The sequence below is a fragment of the Musca autumnalis genome, unplaced genomic scaffold (assembly GCF_047663935.1).
Source record: "Musca autumnalis isolate F117 unplaced genomic scaffold, ASM4766393v1 scaffold_3, whole genome shotgun sequence".
In the NCBI taxonomy this organism is placed as follows: domain Eukaryota; kingdom Metazoa; phylum Arthropoda; class Insecta; order Diptera; family Muscidae; genus Musca; species Musca autumnalis.
Window position 1 is genome coordinate 35992876 of NW_027411866.1, and position 14750 is coordinate 36007625.

The 14750-nt window shown below is 32.6% G+C and overlaps 1 protein-coding gene across 4 annotated transcripts in view; it reads right to left on the minus strand.

The window, feature by feature from the left end:
- Positions 1–2826: 2826 nt before the first annotated feature.
- The window catches only part of Vinc (vinculin), a 76635-nt gene continuing 64711 nt past the window's right edge, over positions 2827–14750 (minus strand). For all 4 annotated transcript variants that reach the window (XM_073976431.1, XM_073976434.1, XM_073976433.1 and 1 more), the window contains exons 3-7: positions 9161–11230; positions 8927–9047; positions 5175–5305; positions 3673–4071; positions 2827–3599 (exon numbers count right to left, since the gene is read on the minus strand). In XM_073976431.1, the coding sequence (XP_073832532.1) occupies positions 3495–3599; positions 3673–4071; positions 5175–5305; positions 8927–9047; positions 9161–11230 (2826 nt within the window). In that variant the 3' untranslated portion in view covers positions 2827–3494. The remainder of the gene's footprint in view (positions 3600–3672; positions 4072–5174; positions 5306–8926; positions 9048–9160; positions 11231–14750) is intronic.

Sequence of the window (14750 nt, forward strand, 5' to 3'; positions counted from 1 at the left end):
TAAAAATCGTAGTGCTCCGCAGTCGGAGCACTAAAAATCGTAGTGCTCCGACTGCGGAGCAGTCCAAAAATCAAATCAGATGTTTTACACATTTACTTCTAATTTTTATTTATTAATATGTATTAATTTATCCTAAAAACATAAAATATTTAATTTCCCTCATAAATTATAATAAACAGACGATTACCTTAATGTTATTTTTAGCGTTTTGGCTCTTGGTACGCTACGATTTTTAGTGCTCCACAACCGAACACTAGAATTTTTATTGATCCATTGTTTCGATTTTTAGAGATCCGGCGGTCGGAACACTACAATTTTTAGTGATCCGACAATCGGAACACTACGATTTTTAGTGATCCGGCAGTCGGAACACTACGATTTTTAGTGCTCCATTGTCCAAAAACCAAATCAGATGTTTTTCACATTTTCTTTTAATTTTTATTTATTAAAAAAATATATATATAATATTAACCCCCAGTTTTTGTAACTTATTTTTGTTCGTTCGTCTATATTCGTAATAATTTAGGCATTCATAGCTCAGCCCCCAGATGACATACACATCTAATTTTTCGTATACCCGTTCCATATATCGTTAAGGATTCCTCATTTAAAAATCAGCGCTCTACATTTGCGCTAAAGCGAGTAAATCGATCTACAAAATTTGACAATTCGTGTGAGAAGAATAAAATTTTTTACAAAAACTGGGGGTTAATTTCCTCAGAAATCATAATAAATTAATGTATGGTTCATTACCTTATAGTTTCAAAACGTGGTACAAAACGATTTTTAGTGCTCCGGCACAACGATCTTTCTGCTTCATTCCACAAAAATTAAATATTGTTTTTTCATAATTTTGACCATATTTCGCAATGTGTTTAACTAATTTAAACATACATGGATGTAACAGTTTATCTTAATTTTTATTTGATCAAATTTAAACAAATATTTAATTTTCCTAAGAAAACATAATACCTTTATTATTTTTTAGTGTTCCAACACGTGGTGCACTATGATTTTTAGTGATCCGGCAGTCGGAACACTAAAATTTTTAGTGCTCCGCAGTCGGAACACTACGATTTTTAGTGCTCCGCAGTCGGAGCACTACGATTTTTAGTGCTCCGGCATGCGGTACACTACGATTATCGTTGTGTTCCGGTACAGTATCACTAAAATATTTTTTAGTGTTTGTGCTCCGGAGCGGTACACTATCGTAGTGTACCTATCCACCTTGGTACGGTACAGAACGGTACGGTACGATATTATAGTGTTTATTTTCGAACTCTGGTTAAGTCTGGTTAGTTTGCAATTTTTGTTAAAATCAATTTATTGGTGGCCGGTTTTACTAAGACGGATCGAATTCAAATTCGTTGAAACTACCATCAACCTTCTGTTTTTGAAAAAAAAAATATTTGGTTCATTTTTGTTTTCAATCAAATGAAAATTTTCTAAATAAAACAGGAGTTTAGTAGTATTTTGAACGAATTTCAATTCGAATAGTCTTCGAGAAACATACCATTGATCTGTCATATGCACTAAATATGACAAATGTTTTCATTTAATCTGTTAATATTGCAAGTTTTCCTCACTTAGAGCCAGCTTCTGTATGTCAAAAGAAGAATGTGTGAATGAAACACGCCCAAACTTTAGTTTTCGAAATAATTTTACCTTTGCTTTTGCTTCAAAACAAAAAACAAATTTGAAAAACACACAAAAGTTTGGACCTGTTTCTTTCGCACACTTTCTTCTTTCGACATACAGAAACAGGCTGTTAATTTCTTTTGTTTAAATATGAGCCTAGGTCAAATCGTAAAAGATAGGTATTGCCTTTTTCACAAATATGTATAGCAGAATTCCTGATATTTCAATTTGATGTTAGGTCCGATGATATTCTTTTATTAACTGTCTGTTTCTGTATGTCGAAACGAAAATGTGTGCGAATGAAACACGCCCAAACTTGAGTTTTCGAAATATTTTTTACCTTTGCTTTTGCTTCAAAACAAAAAACAAATTGAAAACACGCAAAAGTTTGGACGTGTTTCATTCGCACACATTTTCGTTTCGACATACAGAAACAGGTTGTAAAATTGACTTATTTCATCTACACTTTTTATTAAAGGTAACATGTACTGACATTTTGTCTACAGCAATTGTAATTTCTATTCATTTAGCAATATTCTCTATGTTCCAAATTGAGGTTAAGTCTGGTTAGTTTGCAATTTTTGTTAAAATCAATTTATTTGTGGCCGGTTTTACTAAGACGAATCGAATTCAAACTCGTCCGAACTACTATCAAACTTCTGTTTTTGAAAAAAAAATATTTGGTTCATTTTTATTTTCAATCACATGAAAATTTTCTAAATAAAACAGGAGTTTAGTAGTATTTCGAACGAATTTCAGTTCGGATAGTCTTAGAGAAACATACCATTGCCTTTTTCACAAATATGTATAGCAGAATTCTGACATTTTAATTTGAAGTTAGGTCCGATCATATTCTTTTATTAAAATCGACTTATTTCATCGACAATTTTTATTAAAGTTAACATGTGCTGACATTTTGTCTATAGCAGTTGTAATTTCTTTTCGTTTAGCAATATTCTCTATGTTCCAAATTGAGGTTAGGTCTGGTTGGTTTACAATTTTTGTTAAAATCGTTTGTTTGTTTGTTCCAAAGATAACAAATGTTGTCATTTAATATGTAGCAGCTACAATTTCACTCCAACTCACCCAATTTCATTAGTTTTTATTGGAGGTTAGGTCCGAACGAAATGAATTTACCATTTGATTTCTCTCCACTGTAATAAAATAAAACTACAATTACTACTTTAATTTGTTGTTGTTTTTTATATTTATTAAATCCTTTCTAAAGATAACACACTTGAATGTAAATTATCAATTAATTCGCAAAGAGAAATGTGTTAGTAATACATTTTAATTTTTCACTTTTTAAGAAAATTTCAAATTAAATGCTTCAACTTAGGTCTATGAACACAATAACAAAGACAAGGGACGTATTTTAAGTAGTAAAATCTTGAAACGGTAGAAGTTGCTTCATAGACCCTTGTCGATCCCAATGTGTTTATAGATCTTAAGCCGAAATGAGCAGCCAAATCAATATTATTGCACATATTTTTGTTGTTGTTAAATATTGAGATTTTTTATTATTTGTTATTATCTGCCATAGTTTAGGGAAGGACTTTATTGTTGTTGCATTCGTTGTATAAGCTTAAAATTAACACACACAGAGTTGAAAAATAAAATAACGACGATAATGACAATTAGATAGGCCCCTACAAAGAGATGGCCTAACCATAAGCACAATGGTAGGTATGTAACAAAATAAATATCAATTAATGTTGTTAACATTTTAAGAAGAAGGCACTTAGATGTTAGAGGTTTTCTTTGTTTGTTTTGTAGGGTTGGGTTTTAAGTAAAAAATGGTAATTTTTTTGTAAAAATAGAAACCTATACAAATGTTTTGATGTGGCGGCGGCGTCTTAGTATTGATACCAAGGTTGGCGACGAACCCATTGCAGGCGATTGGTGTGATCGGAGCGGATCTTAATGCTGGCACCCTCAGCGGCACGGACAGTTTCTTTGACCTAAAAAATTAACAGAAAAAACAAATGATTAGAAAGAAAATCCAAAAAATGTGGTTTTAGTTTTTTTACTTACACTTTGCATAAGATTTTGGGCATTTCCAACCAACATTTCTGTGGCCTCACGATCTTCATCGGAACCTTGAGCACCCAACATAGTTGCCTTGACAGTGGACAGAATCTTCAGCTGTGTACCAATTGTGGGTATACGTTCGCAAACTTGCAACAGATTTGTTCGAATACGACGATCAGTACACTGGCGTGCCAATTCCTTGGCCAAGCGTGTAACATCCTCGGAAGCTTCGGCAATTTGTTTAGCTGTGGCAATTAGCTCACGTTTACTGCCACGTGAATCAGATTGCACTAAATCGGAAAGGCGTGCCATTAGGATGGCCATTCTCTTGGCGGCGGCAATAATTTCATTGTCTTTCGATGACCATTGACGAACTTCTTGATGTAGGCCACGGGCAGCAATCTATTCGGAGTAGAGGGAAGTAGAAAAATTAGTAATGTTTTCAATGGAAGAAAATGTAAATGTATTTGTGTCTCTTAGCCTAATGATCTTCTAATCTATAAATGAGATCTAAGGTCACAATATGCCTGCAGTACCTGAGGCATAGAGTAAAAATAATTACCTAACAGCTGATTTTAAGAGGTATTTACATTGTTATAATTAGCTTTGATCTATTTTCAGCTGAGCTTTTTTGGAAAATTGGGACTACCAAGGATATCTGGTTACTACTGATGTAGTTGATATATAATGGGGTAAAATACAATGCGGGGGAGATATATGTGTTCTATTAATTCTACCACATGTCAAACTTTTAACAGCAATTTACCTTAAAACAATTTTCATCATTGCTGCTTGTATCGCTGCTTGTATCAATTGTAATCTTTTAGAATATAATATTTCATGCGTAGGTCCAGTCGAATTTGTGGTTAGATCCAATCGATTTTGATTCTGCATTATTTTTGTTTCTTGAAAAAGGCTTATTTGCTCTAATATATTTGGTAAATATTAGCTGCAGTTGTAATTAGCCTACTGTTGCTGTCAAAATTAGCAAACTACTCCCTTTTGAGGTTAGGTCCGAAGATATTACAATTTTTGTAAAAATTGTTGCTTTTTGATCTATCTACTATTTAGTCCATGCCAACTTTCATTTTAGATAATCTAGCTCTATTTATTTAAGTGGATTTCATAAACCTGTTTTAACTTTGAGGTTAGATCTGAACAAAATTGTATTGGCAATTACTTTTTCCATTAAAATGGTCACTTTAGTCTACTCTTCTTATTAGAAATAGATATAGCATATAATTACTGTTACTATTGGTAAATCTCTGGTATTTAAATTTGAGGTTAGGTCCGAACTTGGTTAATTTGTGGAAAAAGGCTTTTAACATATTCTATTTTGTGTACTAAATTCTATTGATATTACCACTCAGCTTTTAGAAGCAGTCATTTCACTAACTTTAATAAAACTTGGGGGTCTTTAAATTTGAGGTTATGTCCCATAAAAGTTTCGTTCATAAAGAATCTTTTTTCAACAATTTCTTAGAACTTTCATAAAAAAAACTTACCAAAATTGGTTGATTAGCATGTGGCATAGTACGGAAGACACCCTCATCTTCATCATCGGTTTCTGGTGGTGGTGGACGCTGAGGAGCCAAACCTTCACGGGGTAGTGGGGGACGGGGTGGAGCACGCTCGGCTGGAAAAATAGGAATACAAAAATATATGTATATTTAATAATATTTTCTACAAAATAATTTAAACAAATTTAGATAGAAAGTCACAAAAAAGAGATAAGTCAATCTGCACCCTCTATAAAAAATATTGAGCAAACGCTTTTCTTTCAGAAAAAAACAAGTTAGACACATTTCTACAGAAAATCAGACAACTTTTTCTATATAAAAAGTCAAGTCCGACAACTTTTTTATAGAAAAAACCAAGTCAGACAATTTTTTCTATAGGGAAAGTCAAATCAGGCAACTGTTTCTATAGAAAAAAAGTCAAGTCAGACAATTTTTCTATAAAAAAAGTCAATTCAGCAAATTCTACTACGGAAAAAGTCGATTCAGCAAACTTTTTCTTTAGAAAAGGTCAAATAGGACAACTGTTTTTATAGAAAAAAGTTAATTCAGCTAACTATTTCTATAGAAAAGGTCAAATTAGCAAACTTTTTCTAAAGAAATATCAATTCAGCTAAATTTTTCTTTAGAAGAAATCAATTCAGCCAACTTTTTCTATGGAAAAAATCAATTCAGCTAACTGTTTTTTAGGAAAAGTCAATTCAGCTTACCTTTTTTAGCAAATGTCAATTTAGATAACTTATCGTTAGAAAAAGTTAATTCAACTAAAATTTTGCTATAGAAAAAGTCAAGTCAGACAAATTTTTCTAGAGAGAAAATCAATTTTTTTCTTTTTCAATAGAACAAGTCAAATCAAAAAGTAAGTTAAGCTAACTTTTTCTTAGAATAAGACAATTCAGCTAACCTTTTCTTTAGAAAAAGTCAATTGAGCCAAAGTTTTCTTTTGAAAAAATCAATTCAGCTAACTTATTCTTTTAAAAAAGTCAATTCAGCTAACCTTTTCTTATAAAAAGTCAATTAAGCTAGCTTTTTCTTTAGAAAAATTTAATTCAGCTAACGCTTTTCTTTAGAAAAAGTTAATTCAGCTAACTTTTTCAATAGAAAATGTCAATTCAGCTAACATTTTCTATGGAAAAGTCAATCCAGCTAACCTTTTCTTTAAAAAAGTCAATTCAGCTAACCTTTTCTTTTAAAAAGTCATTTTAGCTAACTTTTTCTTTAGAAAAAATTGATTCAGCTAACGCTTTTATTTAGAAAAAGTTAATTCAGCTAACTTTTTTGATAGAAAATGTCAGTTCAGCTAACATTTTCTATGGAAAAGTCAATCCAGCTAACCTTTTCTTTAAAAAAAGACAAATCAGTAAACCTTTTCTTTTAAAAAGTCAATTCAGCTAACTTTTTCTTTAGAAAAATTTAATTCAGCTAACGCCTTTTTTAGAAAAAGTTAATTCAGCTAACTTTTTCTTTAGAGCAAACTTTTTTCTATGGAAAGTCAATGCAGCAATCTTTTTCTATAGAAAAAGTCAATTCAGCTAACTTTTTCTTTTAAAAAGTCAATTCAGCTAAACTTTTCTTTTAAAAAGTCAATTTAGCTAGCTTTTTCTTTAGAAAAATTTAATTCAGCTAACGCTTTTCTTTAAAAAATGTTAATTCAGCTAACTTTTTTGATAAAAAGTGTCAATTCAGCTAACCTTTTCTTTTAAAAAGTCAATTCAGGTAGCTTTTTCTTTAGAAACATTTAGTTCAGCTAACGCTTTTCTTTGGAAAAAGTTAATTCAGCTAACTTTTTCGATAGAAAATGTCAATTCAGCTAACATTTTCTATGGAAAAGTCAATCCAGCTAACCTTTTCTTGAAAATAAAGTCAATTCAGCTAACCTTTTTCTTTAAAAAGTCAACTCAGCTAACTTTTTCTTTAAAAAAAATTAATTCAGCTAACGCCTTTCTTTAGAAAAAGGTTATTCAGCTAACTTTTTCGATAGAAAATGTCAATTCAGCTAACCTTTTCTTTTAAAGAGTCAATTCAGCTAGATTTTTCTTTAGAAAAATTTAATTCAGCTAACGCTTTTCTTTGGAAAAAGTTAATTCAGCTAACTTTTTCGATAGAAAATGTCAATTCAGCTAACATTTTCTATGGAAAAGTCAATCCAGCTAACCTTTTCTTGAAAAAAAGTCAATTCAGTTAACCTTTTTCTTTAAAAAAGTCAATTCAGCTAACTTTTTCTTTAAAAAAATTTAATTCAGCTAACGCTTTTCTTTAGAAAAAGTTAATTCAGCTAACTTTTTCGATAGAAAATGTCAATTCAGCTAACATTTTCTATGGAAAAGTCAATCCAGCTAACCTTTTCTTGAAAAAAAGTCAATTCAGCTAACCTTTATCTTTAAAAAGTCAACTCAGCAAACTTTTTCTTTAAAAAAAATTAATTCAGCTAACGCCTTTCTTTAGAAAAAGTTAATTCAGCTAACTTTTTCGATAGAAAATGTCAATTCAGCTAACTTTTTCTTTAAAAATGTCTACTCAGCTGATTTTTTCTATAGAAAAACTCAATTCAGCTAACTTTTTTTAGGAAAAATTAATTCAGCTAATTTTTCCTTAGAAAAAGTCAATTCAGCTAACTATTTCTTTGGAAAACGTCAAATCTAATTATATCTTTACAAAAAAGTCAATTCAGCTAGCTCTTACTTTAGAAAGCGTCTATTCAGCTAACTATTTCTTTAGAAAAAGTCAAGTCAGACAACTTATACTATAGAAAATTTCAATTCAGCTAAATTTTTTTGTAGAAAATTCAATTCAACAAAATTTTTTTAGAAAAAATCAATTCAGCAAACTTTTTTCTATGGAAAGGGTCAATGCTGCAAACATTTTCTACGGAAAAAGTCAATTCAGGTCAATTCAGCTAACTCTTTTTTTAGAAAAAGTTAATTTCAGCTATCTGTTTCGTTAGACAATTTTAATTCAGCTAACATTTTCTTTAGAAAAATTCAATTCATCTAATATTTTCTTTAGAACAATTCAGTTCAGCTAACCTTTTCTTTAAAAAAAGTCAATTCAGCTAACCTTTTCTTTTAAAAAGTCAATGCAGCTAACTTTTTCTTTAGAAAAATTTGATTCAGCTAACGCTTTTCTTTAGAAGAAGTTATTTCAGCTAACTTTTAGTCAATTCAGCTAACTTTTTCTTTGGAAAATGTAAATTCAGCTAACTTTTTCTTTGAACAATATCAATTCAGCTATTTTTCTTTAGGAAAAGACAATTCAGCTAACCTTTTCTTTAGCAAATGTCAATTCAGCTAGGTTTTTCTTTAGAAAAATCAATTCAGCTAACTTTTTCTTTGGAAAATGTCAATTCAGCTAACTTTTTCTCTGGAAAATATCAATTCAGCTAACTTTTTCTTTAGGAAAAGTAAATTCAGCTAAACTTTTCTTTAGAAAATGTCAATTCAGCTAATTTTTTCGTTAGAAAAAGTTAATTCAGCTAACATGTTCTTTATACAAGATCAATTCAGTTAACTTCTTCGTTAGAAAATGTCAATTCAGCTAACTGTTTCTTTAAAAAAGTCAATCCAGCTAACTTTTGCTTTAGAAAAAGTCAATTCAGCACCCCTTTTCCTTAGAAATATTCAATTCAACTAACTTTTTCTATAGAAGAAGTCAATTCAGCAAACATTTACTATAGGAAATCTTAATTCAGCAAAAGGTATTTAAAATTGCAGTTATAAGTTTATGTGTGTGGGAAAACTTACCGTTCTGATTGGATAAATGCATGGCACTGAATTCTGGAATTGGTGGTGGTGGTACCTCGGGCAATGGTGGTGGTTGTGGAGGAGCAATGGCATTGCGAACATCTTTGACATCACCCAATAACTGGAAATAATAAAAAAGGATTCATTAAAATGGCCTTTTGTAACACATAACCTCAAACTATTTTGAGGTTATAATTTTCTCTTAATGGGAAAAATCAGAGATTTCCAACTCACCCTTTGGAATGATGTCTTCCATGCATGCGCCGCAGCAGGATCATTGATGTTAGTTGCCACCCGTTTAGCATCTCCCACCATTGCTGGCAGGGAACTTTCCAAACGATTTGCAGCAGCATTCAATTGGGCGGTATACTGGGGATCTTCTGAGTTGTCAGCCTCCTGTTTGGCCACCAGCAAGACACGATTAATCAGACGAGCAATATTCGAAGTATTGTCCACCATCTTCTGCGGTTGTTTGGCATGAATGGCATCCTCACAGAGTTTGGCATACATCTGCATATGTTCCTCAGAGGTTTTTATGAAATCCGCAGGATCTGTGGCCTGATCACAGACTGTACGCATGCGTAGCACCGTATCGGCATATTGCTGCTTGAGATTTTGTAAATGTTCATCGGCCGCCTTACTGGCTGGATAATTCATGCGAATGCGTCCTGCATTGATTAGCTGAGGTGTCAGAGAGTCCACTTGCGATGCAGAGGAGAGTAAAATTTCGGCAATTTTCTTATTTCCACAGGCACCACCGGCGGCAACCATACGCGATGTCTTGGAGGCACGATCAGAGAAGGCCTGAAGATTATTGGATTTTTGATTGAAATTCTGTTCCCGTCCGGGAGTACCTTCGGGTAGCATAACAGCTTCGGTGAATTGTTTCAAAGGAGTGCTGACATCCATAAAGTCCTGGACAATGCGATTGACCAAAGCATTTTGGACAGCAGCCTTAAGTTCATGCAGTTTGTGGGTCAATTTCTTGGCTGCTTCCTTGGCTGCAGGGGTGTTGCCAGCAGCCTGACGCTTTAGACGTTCCACTTCATCACACAACTGCATAATTTCAGCCTTTTGATGTCCCGGACAGCCCTCAGCAACTTTGCGGCCTTCCTCAACAATCAGATTCACTGCCCTCTCACCCAAACCGCCATCATTGATTTCAGGATGTTGCAACCATTTGACAGCCTGTTCCAAACGTCCTTGAATTGTGTGGGCTGTTTGCTGGACACCAGCCTTATCAACACCCACAACAGCATGTTGTATCTGTGACTGCAATTCTCCCAGCTTCTCGCGTATGCTACGGGCCAAAGATTCAGCCTGTGGCGAGGCTCCCTTACCTTCCTGTCTCAACTCACACAGGCTATTAGCCATGGCAGCAATTTCGTCAGCGGTACGGCGTATGGGATACGAATCTTGAGGCAAACAACGTTCCGAAATTTCATTGGCATTTTCAATGATTTGCCGCAGAGCCTTCTCGCCCACACCTCCCTTCAGGGCATAGGGATTATTCAACCAATCATTTGCCAATTCCGCCTTGTTGTTAATGGCATTGCTGAGCTTCTTGAGCACCGTTAAATTGTCCAGTTCACTGGTATCTTCATCATAGGTAGTCAATTGAAGAACTCTGATAATTTCTTGGATTTCGTCACTCATCCTCGAAGCCAAATAGTTACGATTCTCGGCAGCCTCCTCAACCCCCTTTCCCTGCTGTTCCACAATGTGGATATACACCTTCATGCTGCATATCAAAATGGGGGCCAATATCTTGACTTGTTCCAAGCAACGCACCAATATTTCACTATGCACCTGATGTGTCAGCTCCTTTTCACGGGCACTAACCTCACGCGATACCTTACTCAGGCAGGGTGATAAGTCTTTTAAGAATTGCACCAAATCTTCCATGGTATTGATGATCTCAGCCACAGCCAAATAATCGAGGACTCGCTTGCACTCTTGGATTATTTTACGCACCTCGGATTCATCAAAGCAGAGCAATAGCGAAGAGGTGCCTTGCAGTATACCGCGGCTTCCCTCAATTAGCTTTTTGCGTGCCGGCCCTGAATATGGATCGGCCCGCAACATATCGGAAGCTTCTTCCAGCAACTGCGAGGCAGTCTCAACGCGATTCAATGCTGCTGGCATATCTTGACGCAGGATATTGTCATCGGAACTGTTGATGGTGTCGCGACCAACTTTCACCAAATTGGTAACGGCAGCCGATACCACCTGTACCGGACGGCTAAGATCGGGCATGGCATTGCCATCTTCGGCTTCTTCATGGAGGATAACTAAACGAGATACCTGGGCGGGAGGGAGAGAAAGGAAGAAAAGTATGAATGGGGAATTAGGGGATGCATACATAATTTGATAAATAAAAATTAAAAAGCTAATTCAGCAAACTAATTCAGTAGAAAAATTCAATTCAGCAAATTCTTTCTTGGCAAAACGTGAATTCAGCCAATCTTTTCTATAGAAAAATTCTATTCAGGCAAAAATGTTTATGGAGTAATCAATTCAGCCAATTTTTTCTACAGAAAATTACATTTCAGCTTACTTTTTCCATAGAAAATACCAATTCAGCTATTTTTTTCTCTATCAAAACTCAATTCAGCTAACTTTTTCTGTAGAAAAACTCAATTCAGCTAACTTTTTCTATGGAAAAACTCAATTCAGCCAACTTTTTCTATAGAAAAACTTTATTCAGCAAACTTTTTCTGTAGGAAAACTTAAGTCAGCTAATTTTTCTAGAGAAAATCTCAATTCAACTTGCTTTTTCTAGTGAAAAACTCGATAAAGTCAATTCAGCTAACGTTTGCTGTGAATTCAACGTACTTTTCTATGGAAAAAGTCAATTCAACCAACTTTTAATGTAGAAAAATTCAATTAAACTTAACTTTTCTATGGAGAAACACAATTCAGCCAACTTTTGGTGTAGGAATATTCAATTCAGCTAACCTTTTCTATAGAAAAATTCAATTCAGCTAATTTTTTTCTGTAGAAAAGGTCAATTCAGTAAATTTTTTCTGTAGAAAAACTGAATTCTGCTAACTTTTGATGTACAAAAACTCAATTCGGCTACCTCTTTCTGTAGAAAATGTCAATCAGCAATTTTTTTCTGCAGAAAAATTCAATTCAGCTACCTTTTTCTGCAGAAAAATTCAATTCAGCTACCTTTTTCTGTAGAAAAACTCAATTCAGCTGAATTTTTCTATAGAAAAACTCAATTCAGCCAACTCAATTCAAAAAACTTTTTTATACAAAAAATCAATTCAGCTAACTTTTTCTGAAGAAAAACTGAATTCAGCTAAATTTTGATGTTTAAAAATTCAATTCAGCTATCTTTAATTGTAGAAAAACTCAATTTAGCTAACGTTTTCTACAGAAAGAATTAATTCAGGAATCTTTTTCTATAGAAAATTTAATTCCGCAACTATTTTTTATAGAAAACTTCAAGTCAGCTACTTTTTCTATGGAAAAAGTCAATTCAGTCAACCTTTTCTTTAGAAATATTCAATTAACCTGACTTTTTTCTGCAGAAAACTCAATTCAGCCAACTTTTTATGTAGAAAAACTTAATTCAGCTAACTTTTCTGTAGAAAATAGTAAATTCAGCCAACTTTTGATATAGAAAACTCAATTCAGCTAACTTTTTCTGTAGAAAAACTGATTTCTGCTAACTTTTGATGTAGAAAAACTCAATTCAGCTAACTTTTAATGTAGAAAAACTTAATTCAGCTAACTTTTTCTGTGGAAAAACTCAATTCTGCCAACTTTTGATGTAGAAAAACTCAATTCAGCTTCATTTATCTGTAGAAAAACTCGAACCAGGTAACTTTTTTCTATAGAAAAACTCAATTCAGCCAACTTTTCCTGTAGAAAAACACAATTCAGCCAACTTTTTATATAGGGGAACTTAATTCAGTTAACATTTTCTATAGAAAACACAATTGGGCCAACTTTTTCTATAGAACAACTCAATTCAGCAAACTTTTTTATACAAAAACTCAATTCAGCTAATTTTTTCTGTAGAAAAACTGAATTCTGCTAACTTTTGATGTACAAAAACTCAATTCGGCTACCTCTTTCTGTAGAAAATGTCAATTCAGCAATTTTTTTCTGCAGAAAAATTCAATTCAGCTACCTTTTTCTGCAGAAAAATTCAATTCAGCTACCTTTTTCTGTAGAAAAATTCAATTCAGCTGAATTTTTCTATAGAAAAACTCAATTCAGCCAACTTTTTCTATAGAATAACTCAATTCAAAAAACTTTTTTATACAAAAAATCAATTCAGCTAACTTTTTCTGAAGAAAAACAGAATTCAGCTAAATTTTGATGTTTAAAAATTCAATTCAGCTATCTTTAATTGTAGAAAAACTCAATTCAGCTAACGTTTTCTACAGAAAGAATTAATTCAGGAATCTTTTTCTATAGAAAATTTAATTCCGCAACTATTTTTTATAGAAAACTTCAAGTCAGCTACTTTTTCTATGGAAAAAGTCAATTCAGTCAACCTTTTCTTTAGAAATATTCAATTAACCTGACTTTTTTCTGCAGAAAACTCAATTCAGCCAACTTTTTATGTAGAAAAACTTAATTCAGCTAACTTTTCTGTAGAAAATAGTAAATTCAGCCAACTTTTGATATAGAAAACTCAATTCAGCTAACTTTTTCTGTAGAAAAACTGATTTCTGCTAACTTTTGATGTAGAAAAACTCAATTCAGCTAACTTTTAATGTAGAAAAACTTAATTCAGCTAACTTTTTCTGTGGAAAAACTCAATTCTGCCAACTTTTGATGTAGAAAAACTCAATTCAGCTTCATTTATCTGTAGAAAAACTCAAACCAGGTAACTTTTTTCTATAGAAAAACTCAATTCAGCCAACTTTTCCTGTAGAAAAACACAATTCAGCCAACTTTTTATATAGGGGAACTTAATTCAGTTAACATTTTCTATAGAAAACACAATTCGGCCAACTTTTTCTATAGAACAACTCAATTCAGCAAACTTTTTTTTTATACAAAAACTCAATTCAGCTAACTTTTTCTGACGAAAAACTGAATTCAGCTAAATTTTGATGTATAAAAACTCAATTCAGCTATCTTTTAATGTAGAAAAACTCAATTCAGCTAACTTTTTCTGTAGATAAATTCAATTCTGCTATCTTTTGCTGTAGATAAGCTCAATTCAGCTAACGGTTTCTACAGAAAAAAATTAATTCAGGAATCTTTTTCTATAGAAAATTCAATTCCGCAAATATTTTTTATAGAAAACTTCAAGTCAGCTACTTTTTCTATGGAAAAAGTCAATTCAGTCAACCTTTTCTTTAGAAATATTCAATAAACCTGACTTTTTTCTGCAGAAAACTCAATTCAGCCAACTTTTTATGTAGAAAAACTTAATTCAGCTAACTTTTCTGTAGAAAATAGTAAATTCAGCCAACTTTTGATATAGAAAACTCAATTCAGCTAACTTTTTCTGTAGAAAAACTGATTTCTGCTAACTTTTGATGTAGAAAAACTCAATTCAGCTAACTTTTAATGTAGAAAAACTTAATTCAGCTAAATTTTCTGTAGAAAATAGTCAATTTAGCCCACTTTTGATATAGAAAACTCAATTCAGCTAACTTTTTCTGTAGAAAAAGTCAAGTCAGCCAACCTTTTTCCATAGAATAAATAAATTCAGATAAATTTTTTTATAGAAAATCACAATTCAGCTAACTATTAATGTAGAAAAACTCCATTCAGCTAACTTTTTCTGGGGAGAAACTCAATTCAGCCAACTTTTGATGTAGAAAAAATCAATTCACCTAACTTTTTCTGT